Here is a 13133-nt window from a genome sequence, read left to right on the forward strand (position 1 = left end):
TTTTTTTTTTTTTTTTTATAAATGACGAAAATATAAACAAAGAGTGAATCAACACCAAGAGTATTTATAAATTAACTGATAGAACTTACATAAAGTACCCAGTAAACAAAGTTTAAGAGATTGCATAAACCTAAATAACTACAAGGAAGACAAAAGGCCACCTGGAACATGACTTGCGGCAATCTATCAGTAACCATATATAATAGAAGATCATAGAACCGTTTACAGCAGAGAAACAGCCTTAAAAACGATCTAGGTTTTATTTTGGTATACTTTTCTTGATTTACCTTCATTTGGAACGTTCAAAGCCAAACATTTGAGATCCGAAGATGGACAAGTACCAAAATTGGTGAATGTATCAAATTTATTATCCCATTATTTCTCATGTTAGAAATAACAGGAACAAGATAAGTTTTCATTCTGTAGAATAATGCAGACTAACGTCATATATAAACAATACGATTAACATCAAAATGTTAATTAAACAGTAAAAGTACAACAACTAGGTTTGCAGTAATTACAGAATGTATTTTATTTAAATTCAATCAATGTTATGGCTTTGGACATGTATTAAATGTGAAAGGGATGCGTTTTGATGCGTTTTTGTATTTGATTTTGCCATGTGATTATGGACTTTCCGAATTGATTTTTCTCTAAGTTCAGTATTTTTGTGATTTTACTTTTTCATACCATATTCACAAAATATGAAGGAAAAGATGTAATTCAATAACATAGGAACATTCAGGTTACCATACTAATTTTTCACTGTTTTGATTTATGGCAGTGTTTTCCTCTGGGCTTCCTATCACCATGGTGCTATATGTTTTACAATGGAGGTATCTAAATAGATTTAATAATATCATTTATCGGTAATTCGTATATTTTCCCTTTGATCTTATTGCCCTAATATTTTAGAGTATCAACGTACTGGCTGTATCATTGAAAATATTAGGCAATACATTGTGTGAGGTCATAATTACCGATAATCAGAATAACAGGTAGTTTCGTTTTTGATACTGACTATATCATGTAAAATATCTTATCTCTCCCTAACGGGCTCGTCTAGATATTCCACATGATATAGTAAGTATCAAAAACGAAACTACCTATTATTCTACATGTATCAAAAATGTAATTTCATAATTTTTTGGGAAGTAGTGCTATTTCAAATTATGCGGAGATATTTGAAATGACTGGAAGTATACTGTATACAATCTGCATATATAACTGACAAGTACATATTATATGCATTTGAAAAGCTTCTTCCATACATGCTAAGAATACACAATGGGCATGTGAAAGAATAATGAATGAAAAAGTGTTCCCTTTTTCAAACGAACAGCTGTCTCGTTCTACACAAATGTCTTGTTCATGTACACTGTAGTGTAGTTAATAATTATTAAAAAGAGTTCTCAAGTAGATACATGATTAATATATCAACTTAAATCCAAACCATCATTCATGATTACAGGAGTCTAAAAAGAAAAAGAAAGGAAACTATAATAATGTCTATTACTAATGACTAACTACCACAAAACCAAATAAACATAATATACTGCATACACCACAGCCTATTTATTATCCAAGTTTTACTGTCTTCGTGAGTTTTTTTTATCATGCTTCTAGATTAGGTTTTGCATCGTTAGGTCGCCCGCCGGTAGCCTTTGCTTGTGGTGCTTTGTTTCTCCAGCGACTAATGTTCCCCCTGTTGATGGTACACCTGTAAAAAAAAGATAGCATTTTTAATGATAAACAATGTGTTAATTATTTCAAAATGTCATTAAATCTGAATTTCTATTTTCATTTTATCTTCAACTTGAACAATCCATATATTACAATGTATGTTCCTATTTTCTGCTTAAAATAAAGAAAACTTGTCATTTATTGAGATAGAAATATGGTCCAGTAAAATGTGTCGAGTTCCACCAAATATGGATATATCCTGTCCAAATGGTTTTATTATTTTTATTAGGTAGATACATTATGTCAAAGAAACCAGTCTTACTAGTCTATAAAAGTCCCTTAAAGTAAAACACATACTATTAACACAAGGTGATTTTGTTTAAAGAACACAGTTGCTGCCATAGAGACATGTAGTCATTTCCAACCAAATACCCTATGTGTACTATTAGTGGATGTATTTCCTTGTAAAGACGTTCTTACTGTTTCATTAAAACATCTCTAAATCTAAGCTTTTAAAATTGTCTAAAAATGCACTTAAATAGAATCCGACAGTAAAATGGAAACTGACACTGCTGTTCTATATCACAAAGTCAAAGTGAGACCTTGAGGTAAACGCTAAAACTTGTCTGTACCTTAAGGACAGCCAGATGCGCCAGTTAGAGCAGAATAGTATGTAAGTTGCCAATAGGCCACCTTTGCGGCAAATTACATCAATGTTCTGGATAGTAGAAGACAAATTTTTAGTTAATTTTGGCATTAAGAATAATGCTGATGTGTGCATTGACCAGTATCATTATAATAGGAGGTAGTCATATCGGAAATATCAATGATATTTGGACATTTAAATTGGCTATTTGTTAGGTCATTGATGACGTTCAGAGGTTCAGACTATTTAAATGTATTCCATGGCAACAGACATATGTTTACTTGAATAATATCAAAACCACTCAAACTTTTCGCCCGCAAAATTTCTTTTTGTCAAATTCATTTATATTGTGACGCTCTGGCCCTTGGCCTTATTTAATAAACTTAAACGTGTATTTTTCATCGTGTATAATTTGTGGCCTCTGTTTCCCTCTTCCCCATGCAGACGTCCCTGAGTACGTCTCGTATGGTATCTTTATGCGAGGAGTGGTTTACATGTACTTAAACCTATCTAATGATTCTATTTAATCGATGTGTCAAACAGATTAACTCGGTGCTGCACCAAGTGGAATAACTTGGTGAAAAGTATTTTTCTTTAATTGAAAGCTTTTAAATATTTAAATATTAGTCTTTTATGATCCTTATAAAATTATGAGGGTAAATTCATTTAACATGCACGAAGTAGTATTTGAAATTATTTGCTCAGTGTGCATCAAGTAGATTTCCTTGCACCGACTAAATTTCTTGGACCGACTAGATTTCCTTGCACCAAGTTCAATAGAAATTATAATATAGCAGTTATGAATAAAAATGTATCTTCGTTTATATGATCATGATGAAGATAACTTTATTCATGTGTTTAATGAACTACTGTATCTGTTGTGAATAAGTTCCTTCACCGGAGGCACACAAAATTAACTAAGAATGTATAGCCTGACAAACAAACCCGGAACGTTGCAATAGAACTTACCTTATAATAATTGTGTCAGTTGTATAACCTATTTTTGTTAAAATAACTTACCTAATTCAACTAAAACTTGAGAAACTATGGCATCACTGAAAGAAAGTTAAGACATTGATAGTTTAGAACAATAGTATTTAGTAGTGTAGTCTACCAGCCTTAGATCTTTTTGAAAAAAAGATGTATCTCAAAGATTTATATACAGATCTAAACAAGATATCTATCCTGAATGTTCCCCATTACTGTGTAATTGAGGAATATAGTTGTGTGTGCAGTATAGAGTTATACAACAGGAACATACTAGATTACATTATAAAAATAAACAGCTGCGCCATGAGCGCCTGAAACATTCATCGCCTTTCTAGGGAATAAAGTTCAATACCTTCTCAATTTCATTTCAGAAATTTATGGACAAAACTAGAGGGATGTTGTCTTATTAGATATGAACCAGTCACCAAAGTTTCATGAACACAGCACAAAGCACTTTTAAGATATTGTCTGAATACTGGAAAATCACTCCCTTTTCGTAAATGAAAACTCGGAAACGTATAAAAATCTTAAACTTATAAAAATCAAATTGAAGCTCACATCAAATGATATAAACAATTCACCAATTCTTTTGGCAAATTGGTAAAAGCATTTTTTATTTTATTGGTTGATCACTGGAAAATCCCTCTATTTCAATGAATAGAACCCCATAATTCAGAAACTCAAAAAGTATTAAGAACTTAATGAAGCTCACGTCAATATATATAAACAATTCACCAACGTTTCATGCTTATTTGTTACAGCGTTTTTGAGTAATTGTTCGACATGTTGACAATGTCCGACACGGACGGAGGGACAACGGTGTGCCAAAATACGACCTATAAACGGGCGTATAAAAGGTTGAAAAAAATACAAAAATACCGAACTCCAATGAAAATTCAAAACGGAGAAAGTTCCTTAATAGTTGGCAAAACAAAAGGTCAAAAACTTCAAACGGAAGGAAAATAACAGTACTTGTAAAAGTGTGTTTCGAGCTTTCGTATGGTTTCTATTCTCCAAAAAGACAGAACATGCGGAGAAATGGTGTAACTGAATTGTGATACACTACAATACAAAAATAAGTAGTCAAAAGTCCAATTTTCTATCATAAAATTGTGAAATCATGACGACAGGGTCTTAGAGGAGTTGCTTTTGGAAGGTGTCAATATAGAATGATAGTAAACAAAATTATTCTCTAGAACTCCAATAAAAAAAAGTCGATCCAAAGTCCGAAAGTCTATCATCAAGAGCTGTGCTCGCAATGTAACATTGTGGTATTATAGTATAAAAAATTAACGAAGTCCTATAACTATCAAAACGGAAGTACAATATGGCCAATAACATATAGTGGCAAACAACCTTATCAAGTATGTGAGATTTCTGTCAATTGGTATAAGTGTAGTTGTATTCATTCTGTAAATACTTCCGAGATTGAACAAAGTCTCAAAACTCCGGTAAAAATGGTCCAATCATAATAACTTTTTCAACAAGCATGATAACTTGCTGTTTTAGAGGAGTTGCAATCACAAGGTGTCATTGTCGCATGAATCTCCGAATCAATATAAGAAAGAAGATGTGGCATGATTGCCAATGATGAGACAACTGTCCACAAGAGAACAAAATGACACAAACATTAACAATGCATTTTTGGAACTGGGATCAAGCCATATTTCAGCTGGTCGGACCATTTTCGTACTGTTTCAATGTTAGAAAGTGTAGTGAAATTTTTATATCTCCTTTTTTATATCATTTTTCAATTAGTTAATTTTGATATGGATGTACAATGGAATCTGCAAAGAGTATATACTATATTTTAATGGAAGTTTGACTTTTTAATTTGCTGTGGGGTATACAGACAATGAACTTTTTCAACACTAAAAAAAAGGTGACTAAATCTTATGCAAATAAAAGAAGTTGTGTTCACAAGGTTTTAATTCTCCAAAAAAACAGTGTCCCATAATCACTGTAAAAATAGTTCAATCAAAATGGTGCATATCATTGTCAACTACACATGAGGGCAAACAATCTTACAAAGTATAAGAGCTTTCTGTAAAATGGTTACAAGTAGTAATTGTCAAATTACGAACAAAAAATTATAATCAAATCAAAATGATGGTATAGTATATTTAACAGAATGTGATGACAAACAATCCCAATAAGTATTATATGCAACGTTCTGTCAAATGGTTTCTAATGTTGTTTTGGGGATTTTTTTCGAACATATTGAAAGTATCTTTATGTAGTTCTGTGTTCTGATTGTAAATGTCGAGTCTTCAAAGCAAGTCGTAATTTTCTGAGCATTTGATATTCTATAAAAACAAAAACAAACCATTGGCGGCCGTCAACTGCTCCTAAGTCGAGTTATGTCCTCTGCCACATTCCCTATTTCCATTCTCAAGTTTATTTTATTTAATCTTTTTTATAAATTCGTAGTGTAAAATAAAAAATACTTTTGATGTCAACATACCTTACATTCATTTCATCTTCGTCATCTTCATTAATACTTTCTTCTTCTTTTTCTTTCATCTTAAATTGTTGCTCAAACACTATTATTATCTTTTTCAGATGTGTAAGCATTAACTACAAAATTGATACACATTTTATATTGCTTTAGTTGCAATTAAACTCTCTTACAGCAATTTCCATTGGTTGATAATTTATTTGCAAATACAAGTATATTGTATTTACTCATTTGTACCACCAGTTGTTGGTAGAGTCTTGTTGCTCAGTCTTTTGTTTTCTGTGTTATGTTTTGTGAACCTTTGTTTGTTAGTCTTTTTTTTTTGCCATGTCGTTGTCAGTTCATTTTCAACTTATGAGTTTGAATGTCCGTTTGGCATCTTTAACCTTTCTTCTACAAAGTTTCCCAAAAATGAGTCATTAACATTTTGCAGTTTGTAGGGTATGATCATTCAATACCCACAGGTTGTAAATTTTGTGATCGTTGATAATCGATTCGATGAATGGCAGTGTCACCCACATCTTTGACCAGTCATTAATTCTACTTCGAAAGCCCACCAAAAGAACTCTTCTAACACCTCGAACATGTAGCTTTCAATTGATTCACGACTTACAGGACTTAATAAAAGTTAACGATGTGTAACTGCAAATCTGGATTAGGCAGCGTGTTGCAACTGATCTTTAATACAATAAAAATGTAAACAGAAATCATAGTTATAATCAATTCCTTTTTTCATTGTGTCCTTTAAAGTCCAAAATAGTATAAGGTAGACATTATGTAATATTTGTGAAGGTTTTATTCAACCAATTATGGTACGTCACATCCGGTTGCACGAAGAAGGGTCGAACAAAAATGTTCCCTTGAATTCGACAGTTGTATGAAATTAATCCTACATTTCATCATGTTCATTGTAGTAAAAAAAAACTGAATCATAAAAATATATCTTGGGTGTTTCCAAGCACCATTGAATTCGAATTTGGTGTTTCTATAGATTATTATGTAAACTTAAAATTTCATGGTTACTTAAGCTTGTACACATGGAAACAAGGGTTGCAAATTCAATAGATTGTCTTTCAAATCAAAACATAACCATAACAAGAATGTGTCCTACTACACGGATGACCAATCCGCTTTATCATTTTCTATGTTCAATTGACCGTAAAAATTTAATACAAATCATAATTTGGCATTTACATTAGAAGATTCTATCATAGGGAACCTGTAAAGTTGGTTTAAAGTAAATAGGACTTTAATTTCATCAAAACCTACCTCGACCAAAAATTTTAACCTGAAGAGGGACAGACGGACGAACGAATGGACAGACGATCGGACGAACGGACGATCGGACGAACGGACGATCGGACGGACTAACGAACACATAGACCAGAAAACATAACGCCCATCTGCATAAAAAGATATTTTTTTACTTTCTTATGCAAACAACTTTTACAGTTCAAAAGCTAATGAACACAATTAAATTCAAAAGTACATGTACAACATCATAAATAAATTATTATTGATTAAACCATTGAATCAATATTTAGTCAAGGGATTGTTGCTGATTCCTTATAAGTCGATCCCCGTTAAACATGTCAGAAACCTTAATCATTAACAAATCGTATTTTCAATGTAACGTATGTCTTGTGACATATATATATTTCGCAATTACAGATGAGTGTAGTCCTACCCTGTACAGCAAGTTAATTTGATGACCAGTCATTTGGACTGGTCAGAGATAACCTGTGACCGGATTTAGGACTGCTCTGACCAGTCATAGGACCAAAATCAAGTTAACTTGAAAAGCAGACTTGTATTTATATCTGCCAAAAATTTAATTATGAAACAGGTCCTCTATTGATATAGGTTAACTTCGAACCAGTTCTGTCATAAGTAAACAGAAGTTAACGTCGAAACCAGTCCTGCTACAAAGTTAACATAAGTTAACTTTTGCTTTGACAAATCTGACGATACCATACCTGTTTCCAAGTTAACTTAGACTGGTCTGCTCAACACTAAGTTAACTTGTTGCCAGGACCGCTCTACATCGATTTAAAAAAAAAAAAAAATTTAATAGTTTTGTTTCGTAGTATAAACATCGAAAATAACAGTAAAAGTAGCATAAAACCTTGCTTGTGACACAAATTTATGTGTAATCTGACAATCTGTAAATAAAAAAACGATCTTGGTTACAATAATAACGGGCACTGAATATTCATTACAAAAATATTGTACAAATTATAATTTGTATTTTGACTTTGTACAAATTATAATTTGTACAAAACGTGCCTGTACAAATTACAATTTGTAAAACATTTGACCAAAATTCACTTATAACTTGTACAACAGTTTTAAATACGAATTTTGGTGAAAAATGCAATGATTCACACTATAGAATTGTAATTAACTGACCACACACTAAACCTTATTAACATAATACACCGTTTATACACAACTTCAAAAGGCAGGTTGATCTTCGAATTTTTTGAGAGATAATAAAAGTATACAAATAGGATTTCTTTTCAAATTTTTAATACATAAACGTCTTTTTCTTTAAAATGAATATCATTCAATAGTACTGCTTGATTAATCTTATCGTTATTTTGAAGTATATGTTTTTTTATTCAGAAACTTTGCAAACGATTATTATTTATATTTGTAAAATTTCATATTTTGTATCTTGAAAGATCTTGAACAGCGTTTTGATGATCGTGAAAAGGATCTTAAAAGATTTGTTGCCACTTATTTCTAAAAGTCCATGAAAACAATCAAATCTTTCTTTAAGGTTCCACTAAAGTCAAAATATAGGACACTTCATAAACATCTAAACTTTGCCTGTATTTTTCCACCTATAAGGAATAAAGTCATAAACTATGAGAGCATATGTTCATTTAAACATACTTTACATATACACACTGTATAAATTGTAAATAAACTTGAAATTGTTATGTTGTGGCCAAACTGGTTCTTGGGGTAAACAATAAATTTTCAAAAAAATCTGGAGGCCTGCAAGACGACTTAATTTGCTTAAAATTGGTATGAACGAATACTATTACATGGAATGCAGAGCAAGCGCATGTTGATTATTTATAAAATGTATTGATTTTCGAGTTTCAGTTAATTTTATGTATCTAAGTGAACGAATATCGAAGGTACAATACAGAAATTGGACAAATATGCCATTAAAACATATGTATGTGACAAATCAGCATCCGCTTGCCCTGCATTACATGTAACAGAATTCGTCCATACCAATTTTAAGCAAATTAAGTCGTCTTGCAGGCCTGTAGATTTTTTTGAAAATTTAGTGTTCACCCCAAGAACCAGTTTGGCCACAACATAACAATTTCAAGTTTATTTACAATTTACACAATGTGTATATATAAAGTATGTTTAAATGAACATATGTTCTCATAGTTTATGACTTTATTCATTATAGGTTGAAAAATACAGGCAAAGTTAAGATGTTTATGAAGTGTCCTATATTTTGACTTTAGTGAAACCTTAAGCAAGTGATAATTTATATTTGTAATTGGTACATCAAAAAATTGGATTTACATGACTTGTTCCGCTTCACTTTTGTTTGTGAAATGATAGATGGTTCAATGCCATTGGGTTTGATGATTTTATAATACTGCACCAACTAATTTTATTTTGTTTTTAAAGTAATAAGATTGTCTCAACAGATTTCTGTTAAGTGTTATGCACATTCATAAAACGTTTGCAAAGTTTCTGAATAAAAAAACAAATACCTCAAATTATAATTTGTACAAAATGATAACTTGTACAAAATGATAACTTGTACACAACATATATATATGAAAGGACGTATATTATATGTTAGTTATACATCCTTGATCTATGTAGCCACTATTAGCAATATTTTAATTTCAGTATAGAATTTATTATACAAAACAAAAGCATCATTTAAACACATAACTACAAATTTTTGTTTGCATAAATTTAAGGTGCCAGCATGTCCTCCTTTTATTCAAAATATTGATACGTTACAAAATTTCAGTAGTTTAGATACCTCATGCAGACATATACAATTTTTTTGACCGCATCGACCAAAACTGACCATATGTGCACTTTAATTTGTAAATCTTTATAAAAAAAAATATCGTCTTAGTAAATCAGCCATATTTTTTATGTCAGGATTCAATGTATAATACAATTGACAGCAATATTGCAATACAATAAAACAAATTTTTGTTCGCATAAATTTAGGGTGCCATTATCGTCATCATTTTATTCAAAATATTTATACGTAACAAAATTTCAGTAGTTTTGATACCTCATGTTGACTTGTACAACAAAAGTATTTGACCGCATCAACCAAAACTGACCATATGTGCACTCTAATTTGTAAATCTTTATAACCGCATAGTATATCAGCAATATTGTTCATGTCAGGATTCAATATATAATACAATGGAAAGCAATATTGCAATACAATAACAACAAATTGTGTTCGCATAAATTTAGGGTGCCATTATGTCATCATTTTATTCAAAATATTTATACGTAACAAAATTTCAGTAGTTTTGATACCTCATGCTGACTTGTACAACAAAAGTATTTGACCGCATCAACCAAAACTGACCATATGTGCACTTTAATTTGTAAATTTATATACCCGCAAAGTTAATCACCCATATTTTTTATGTCAGAATTCAATGTATAATTCAATGGACAGCAAAACTGCAATACAATAACATCATTTTGTTGTTCGCATAAATTAGGGTGCCAGTATATATCCGGACACTGTACAATTTTTGTAAGAATATTCTGCGGAAAATAGAATAGTAAATCCAATGCCAACAAGTTGAAAAACAATAAAAGATTCATACAACCGTATAAACGCATAAAGTAAAACTCAGGACTGGTCAGAAGCAGACTTGCCCAAAGGTATGGTCTGGAGCAGACCTGACGAAAGGTCTGCAGCAGTCCTAAAAAAGCAGACCGTAGGTCTTGTCCAACAACCACGAAGTTAACGTGCTTGTCTGCTTTCAAATTCTCAAGTTAACTTAGAAAGCAATCAAAAAGTCTGCTCCAAGTTAACTTTTGTCAAGATTAGGATCGCACCCATCTGTAATTGGAATTTCGCAATGTTGACGATGTGAACGATGTAAACTTGGTATTGTGAACATCTCTATGTCTACGATGTTAAAGGTGTAAATAGAAAGGTATAGACTCAGTAAACAAATAAAACACGATGTTTACTATCTATGTAATTAAAAAGGAATAGACTAAGCATGCAATTTGAACTCAACGTTGACTCGTCATTATCAACGCAATGTCTACGATGTAAACACAATGGTAAATACTTAGTATACACTATTAACACGAGGTTGACTCGCTATTGTCAATATCGCGATGTCTACGATGTCTACGACGTGAACGATATACACACAAAGGTTTAGACTTGTTATACAATGTACATGATGTTAACACGATATTGACTCGATGTTGTCAATATCGCAACGTCTGCAATGTAATCATAAGGTATGCATACGATACAATGAAAACACAGGGTATAGCTACGAGCCACTGTAAACATAATAATGACACGATATAGTAGACATTGTAATGTTGACAATATCGGAAATCAAAACATTGGGTATTGGACACACGTCGGCTTACCTGTGTGTCCATACTTTGCATGGTTATACCTAGCCCCCTCATTGCAATGACCATAGCATCATTTGATAGTAATGATTCTATATGAAGGGACACAGACTTGAGTTTAGCCTTCATCACAATAGTTTTCCTTACATAACGTCTTGTTAGAACTAAATCTTTCACAACAATCTTTACAGCATCCTTAAAGAAAGAAAGAAAAAACATATAGACATTTATTTCATAAAACAAAATGCGGTTTATTCTTAATTCTAACATGACGTCCTTCAAACGCTTTGAGTACACACCCGTGGTAAAATATGAATATATTTCATGGGCTGTTCCCATTGTACCCCACGTCATATGTTTTTTAATGAATGAGGAATCCGACGTCATAGAACGATGACGTAAGAATATAAGCATTTTACGGGGAAATTCACGCTTGTGAATCCCAAAATCATCATTACAAAGAAACGTAAACAAACGATGCTAAAATGTGGTATAAGCCATTTTTGTTATACATTTTAGACATATAAGTAAATTATGATTTAAATTCATCCCAAACTATCTAAAAACGTTATTTTAAATAGTTTAAACATGTCACTAATTTAGTTTGCACCGTTGTTTTACGTCAATTTAATAGTGCGTTTATTTATGAGAACGGCAAATATTAGCCTCCACCTAGAGCGCTTTGATCCAAAAGAATTGCCGTTTTTGTCCTATTAGAATCGAAATAATTCATGGGGGCTTGAATATATCAAGATTTTACCACGGGTTGTCCCTTTATGCCGATATTTTACCCCTCGCTAACGCTCAGGGTAAAATATTTGTCATAAAGGGCCAACCCGTGGTAAAATCACGATATATTCAAGCCCCCATGAATTATTTCTTAATCAATGTGAACTATAATTAGTTGTATGGTATATTAGTTGGAAAAGTACATACAAGAACAATTTTGATTGGTTTAACTATTACATACAAATTTTGTCAAATGGGTTGGTAGTACTTTTTCTTCTTACATTTTGAGATTATCTGGCCACTAGTTTTTTCTTCAGTAAGTATATACAAATATTGTCTCCTGTTTACACGAAGTTGGCAATATGTCAATTGTGATGACAGAAATGCATGCCAATGTCAATGTTTTGGTTGGTGTTCAATTTCAACCCATCTCCTACCCTGGAGGCAAGCACTATTTTCATAAATGGGAAATTTTCAAAAAATTCGCATCCTGTCATCAATTTGAAATTATACTTAGTAAACCAATGGACCATGTAATTATTAAATGAAATAATATCAATGATTTCGACAAACCATGTGTCCTTTCTTTGCAGTTCTGAAAATATCAGCAATAACTCTCTTCTCTTGGTGTTCTTTTCTTGAAATTTCCTTATCCAGAGCTCTCACAGCTTCGTTTAGATTTTTTTTGTAAATTGAAAGCCTTTCCTCTGACGTCTTTTTCTTTTTAAATGACCATTTCATCGACATCTTAAAACACTGGAAAAGAAAAGTCATAGTAAATTAAAAAGAAAACAGATTTATTGTAAGCCTATGAAATGAGAGTAGTCGTTCATAATAGAGTCCCTCATATTTCAATTGAATGAAGATATCACAAAGTCTTGGCTGGGATTTCTACAACACTTGACCAATTGGCATTGTAAGACAACCACTTCAGCAAAGGTTTGTCAAATATTGTTTTAAGGGGCAATAAAAATAAATGGAAATGGTAAAATGAAAGAC

At 31.8% G+C, this 13133-nt stretch overlaps 2 protein-coding genes across 2 annotated transcripts in view; both read right to left on the reverse strand.

Moving 5' to 3' along the window:
* The window catches only part of LOC134687092 (uncharacterized), a 72664-nt gene that overhangs the window by 30752 nt on the left and 28779 nt on the right, over positions 1 to 13133 (reverse strand). The window lies entirely within an intron of this gene.
* On the reverse strand, positions 1271 to 12883 carry LOC134686116 (charged multivesicular body protein 2a-like). The gene is made up of 5 exons (XM_063545791.1): positions 12708 to 12883; positions 11421 to 11600; positions 5784 to 5896; positions 3350 to 3384; positions 1271 to 1720 (listed from the first exon to the last, which is right to left on the reverse strand). The coding sequence occupies exons 1-5, from the start codon at positions 12879 to 12881 to the stop codon at positions 1623 to 1625; spliced, it is 600 nt and encodes a 199-aa protein (XP_063401861.1). The 5' UTR covers positions 12882 to 12883; the 3' UTR covers positions 1271 to 1622.

Source organism: Mytilus trossulus, chromosome 10, assembly GCF_036588685.1.
Source record: "Mytilus trossulus isolate FHL-02 chromosome 10, PNRI_Mtr1.1.1.hap1, whole genome shotgun sequence".
In the NCBI taxonomy this organism is placed as follows: domain Eukaryota; kingdom Metazoa; phylum Mollusca; class Bivalvia; order Mytilida; family Mytilidae; genus Mytilus; species Mytilus trossulus.

Excerpts from the sequence above, each read along its gene's own strand:
- LOC134686116 (XM_063545791.1), bottom strand. The coding sequence starts at position 12,881 with ATGTCGATGAAATGGTCATTTAAAAAGAAAAAGACGTCAGAGGAAAGG. Across the intron at positions 3,385-5,783 it reads GAAGATGAAATGAATGTAAG|TGATGCCATAGTTTCTCAAG; the intron begins GTATGTTGACAT and ends ACTTTCTTTCAG. Across the intron at positions 1,721-3,349 it reads TCAAGTTTTAGTTGAATTAG|GTGTACCATCAACAGGGGGA; the intron begins GTAAGTTATTTT and ends TTTTTTTTACAG.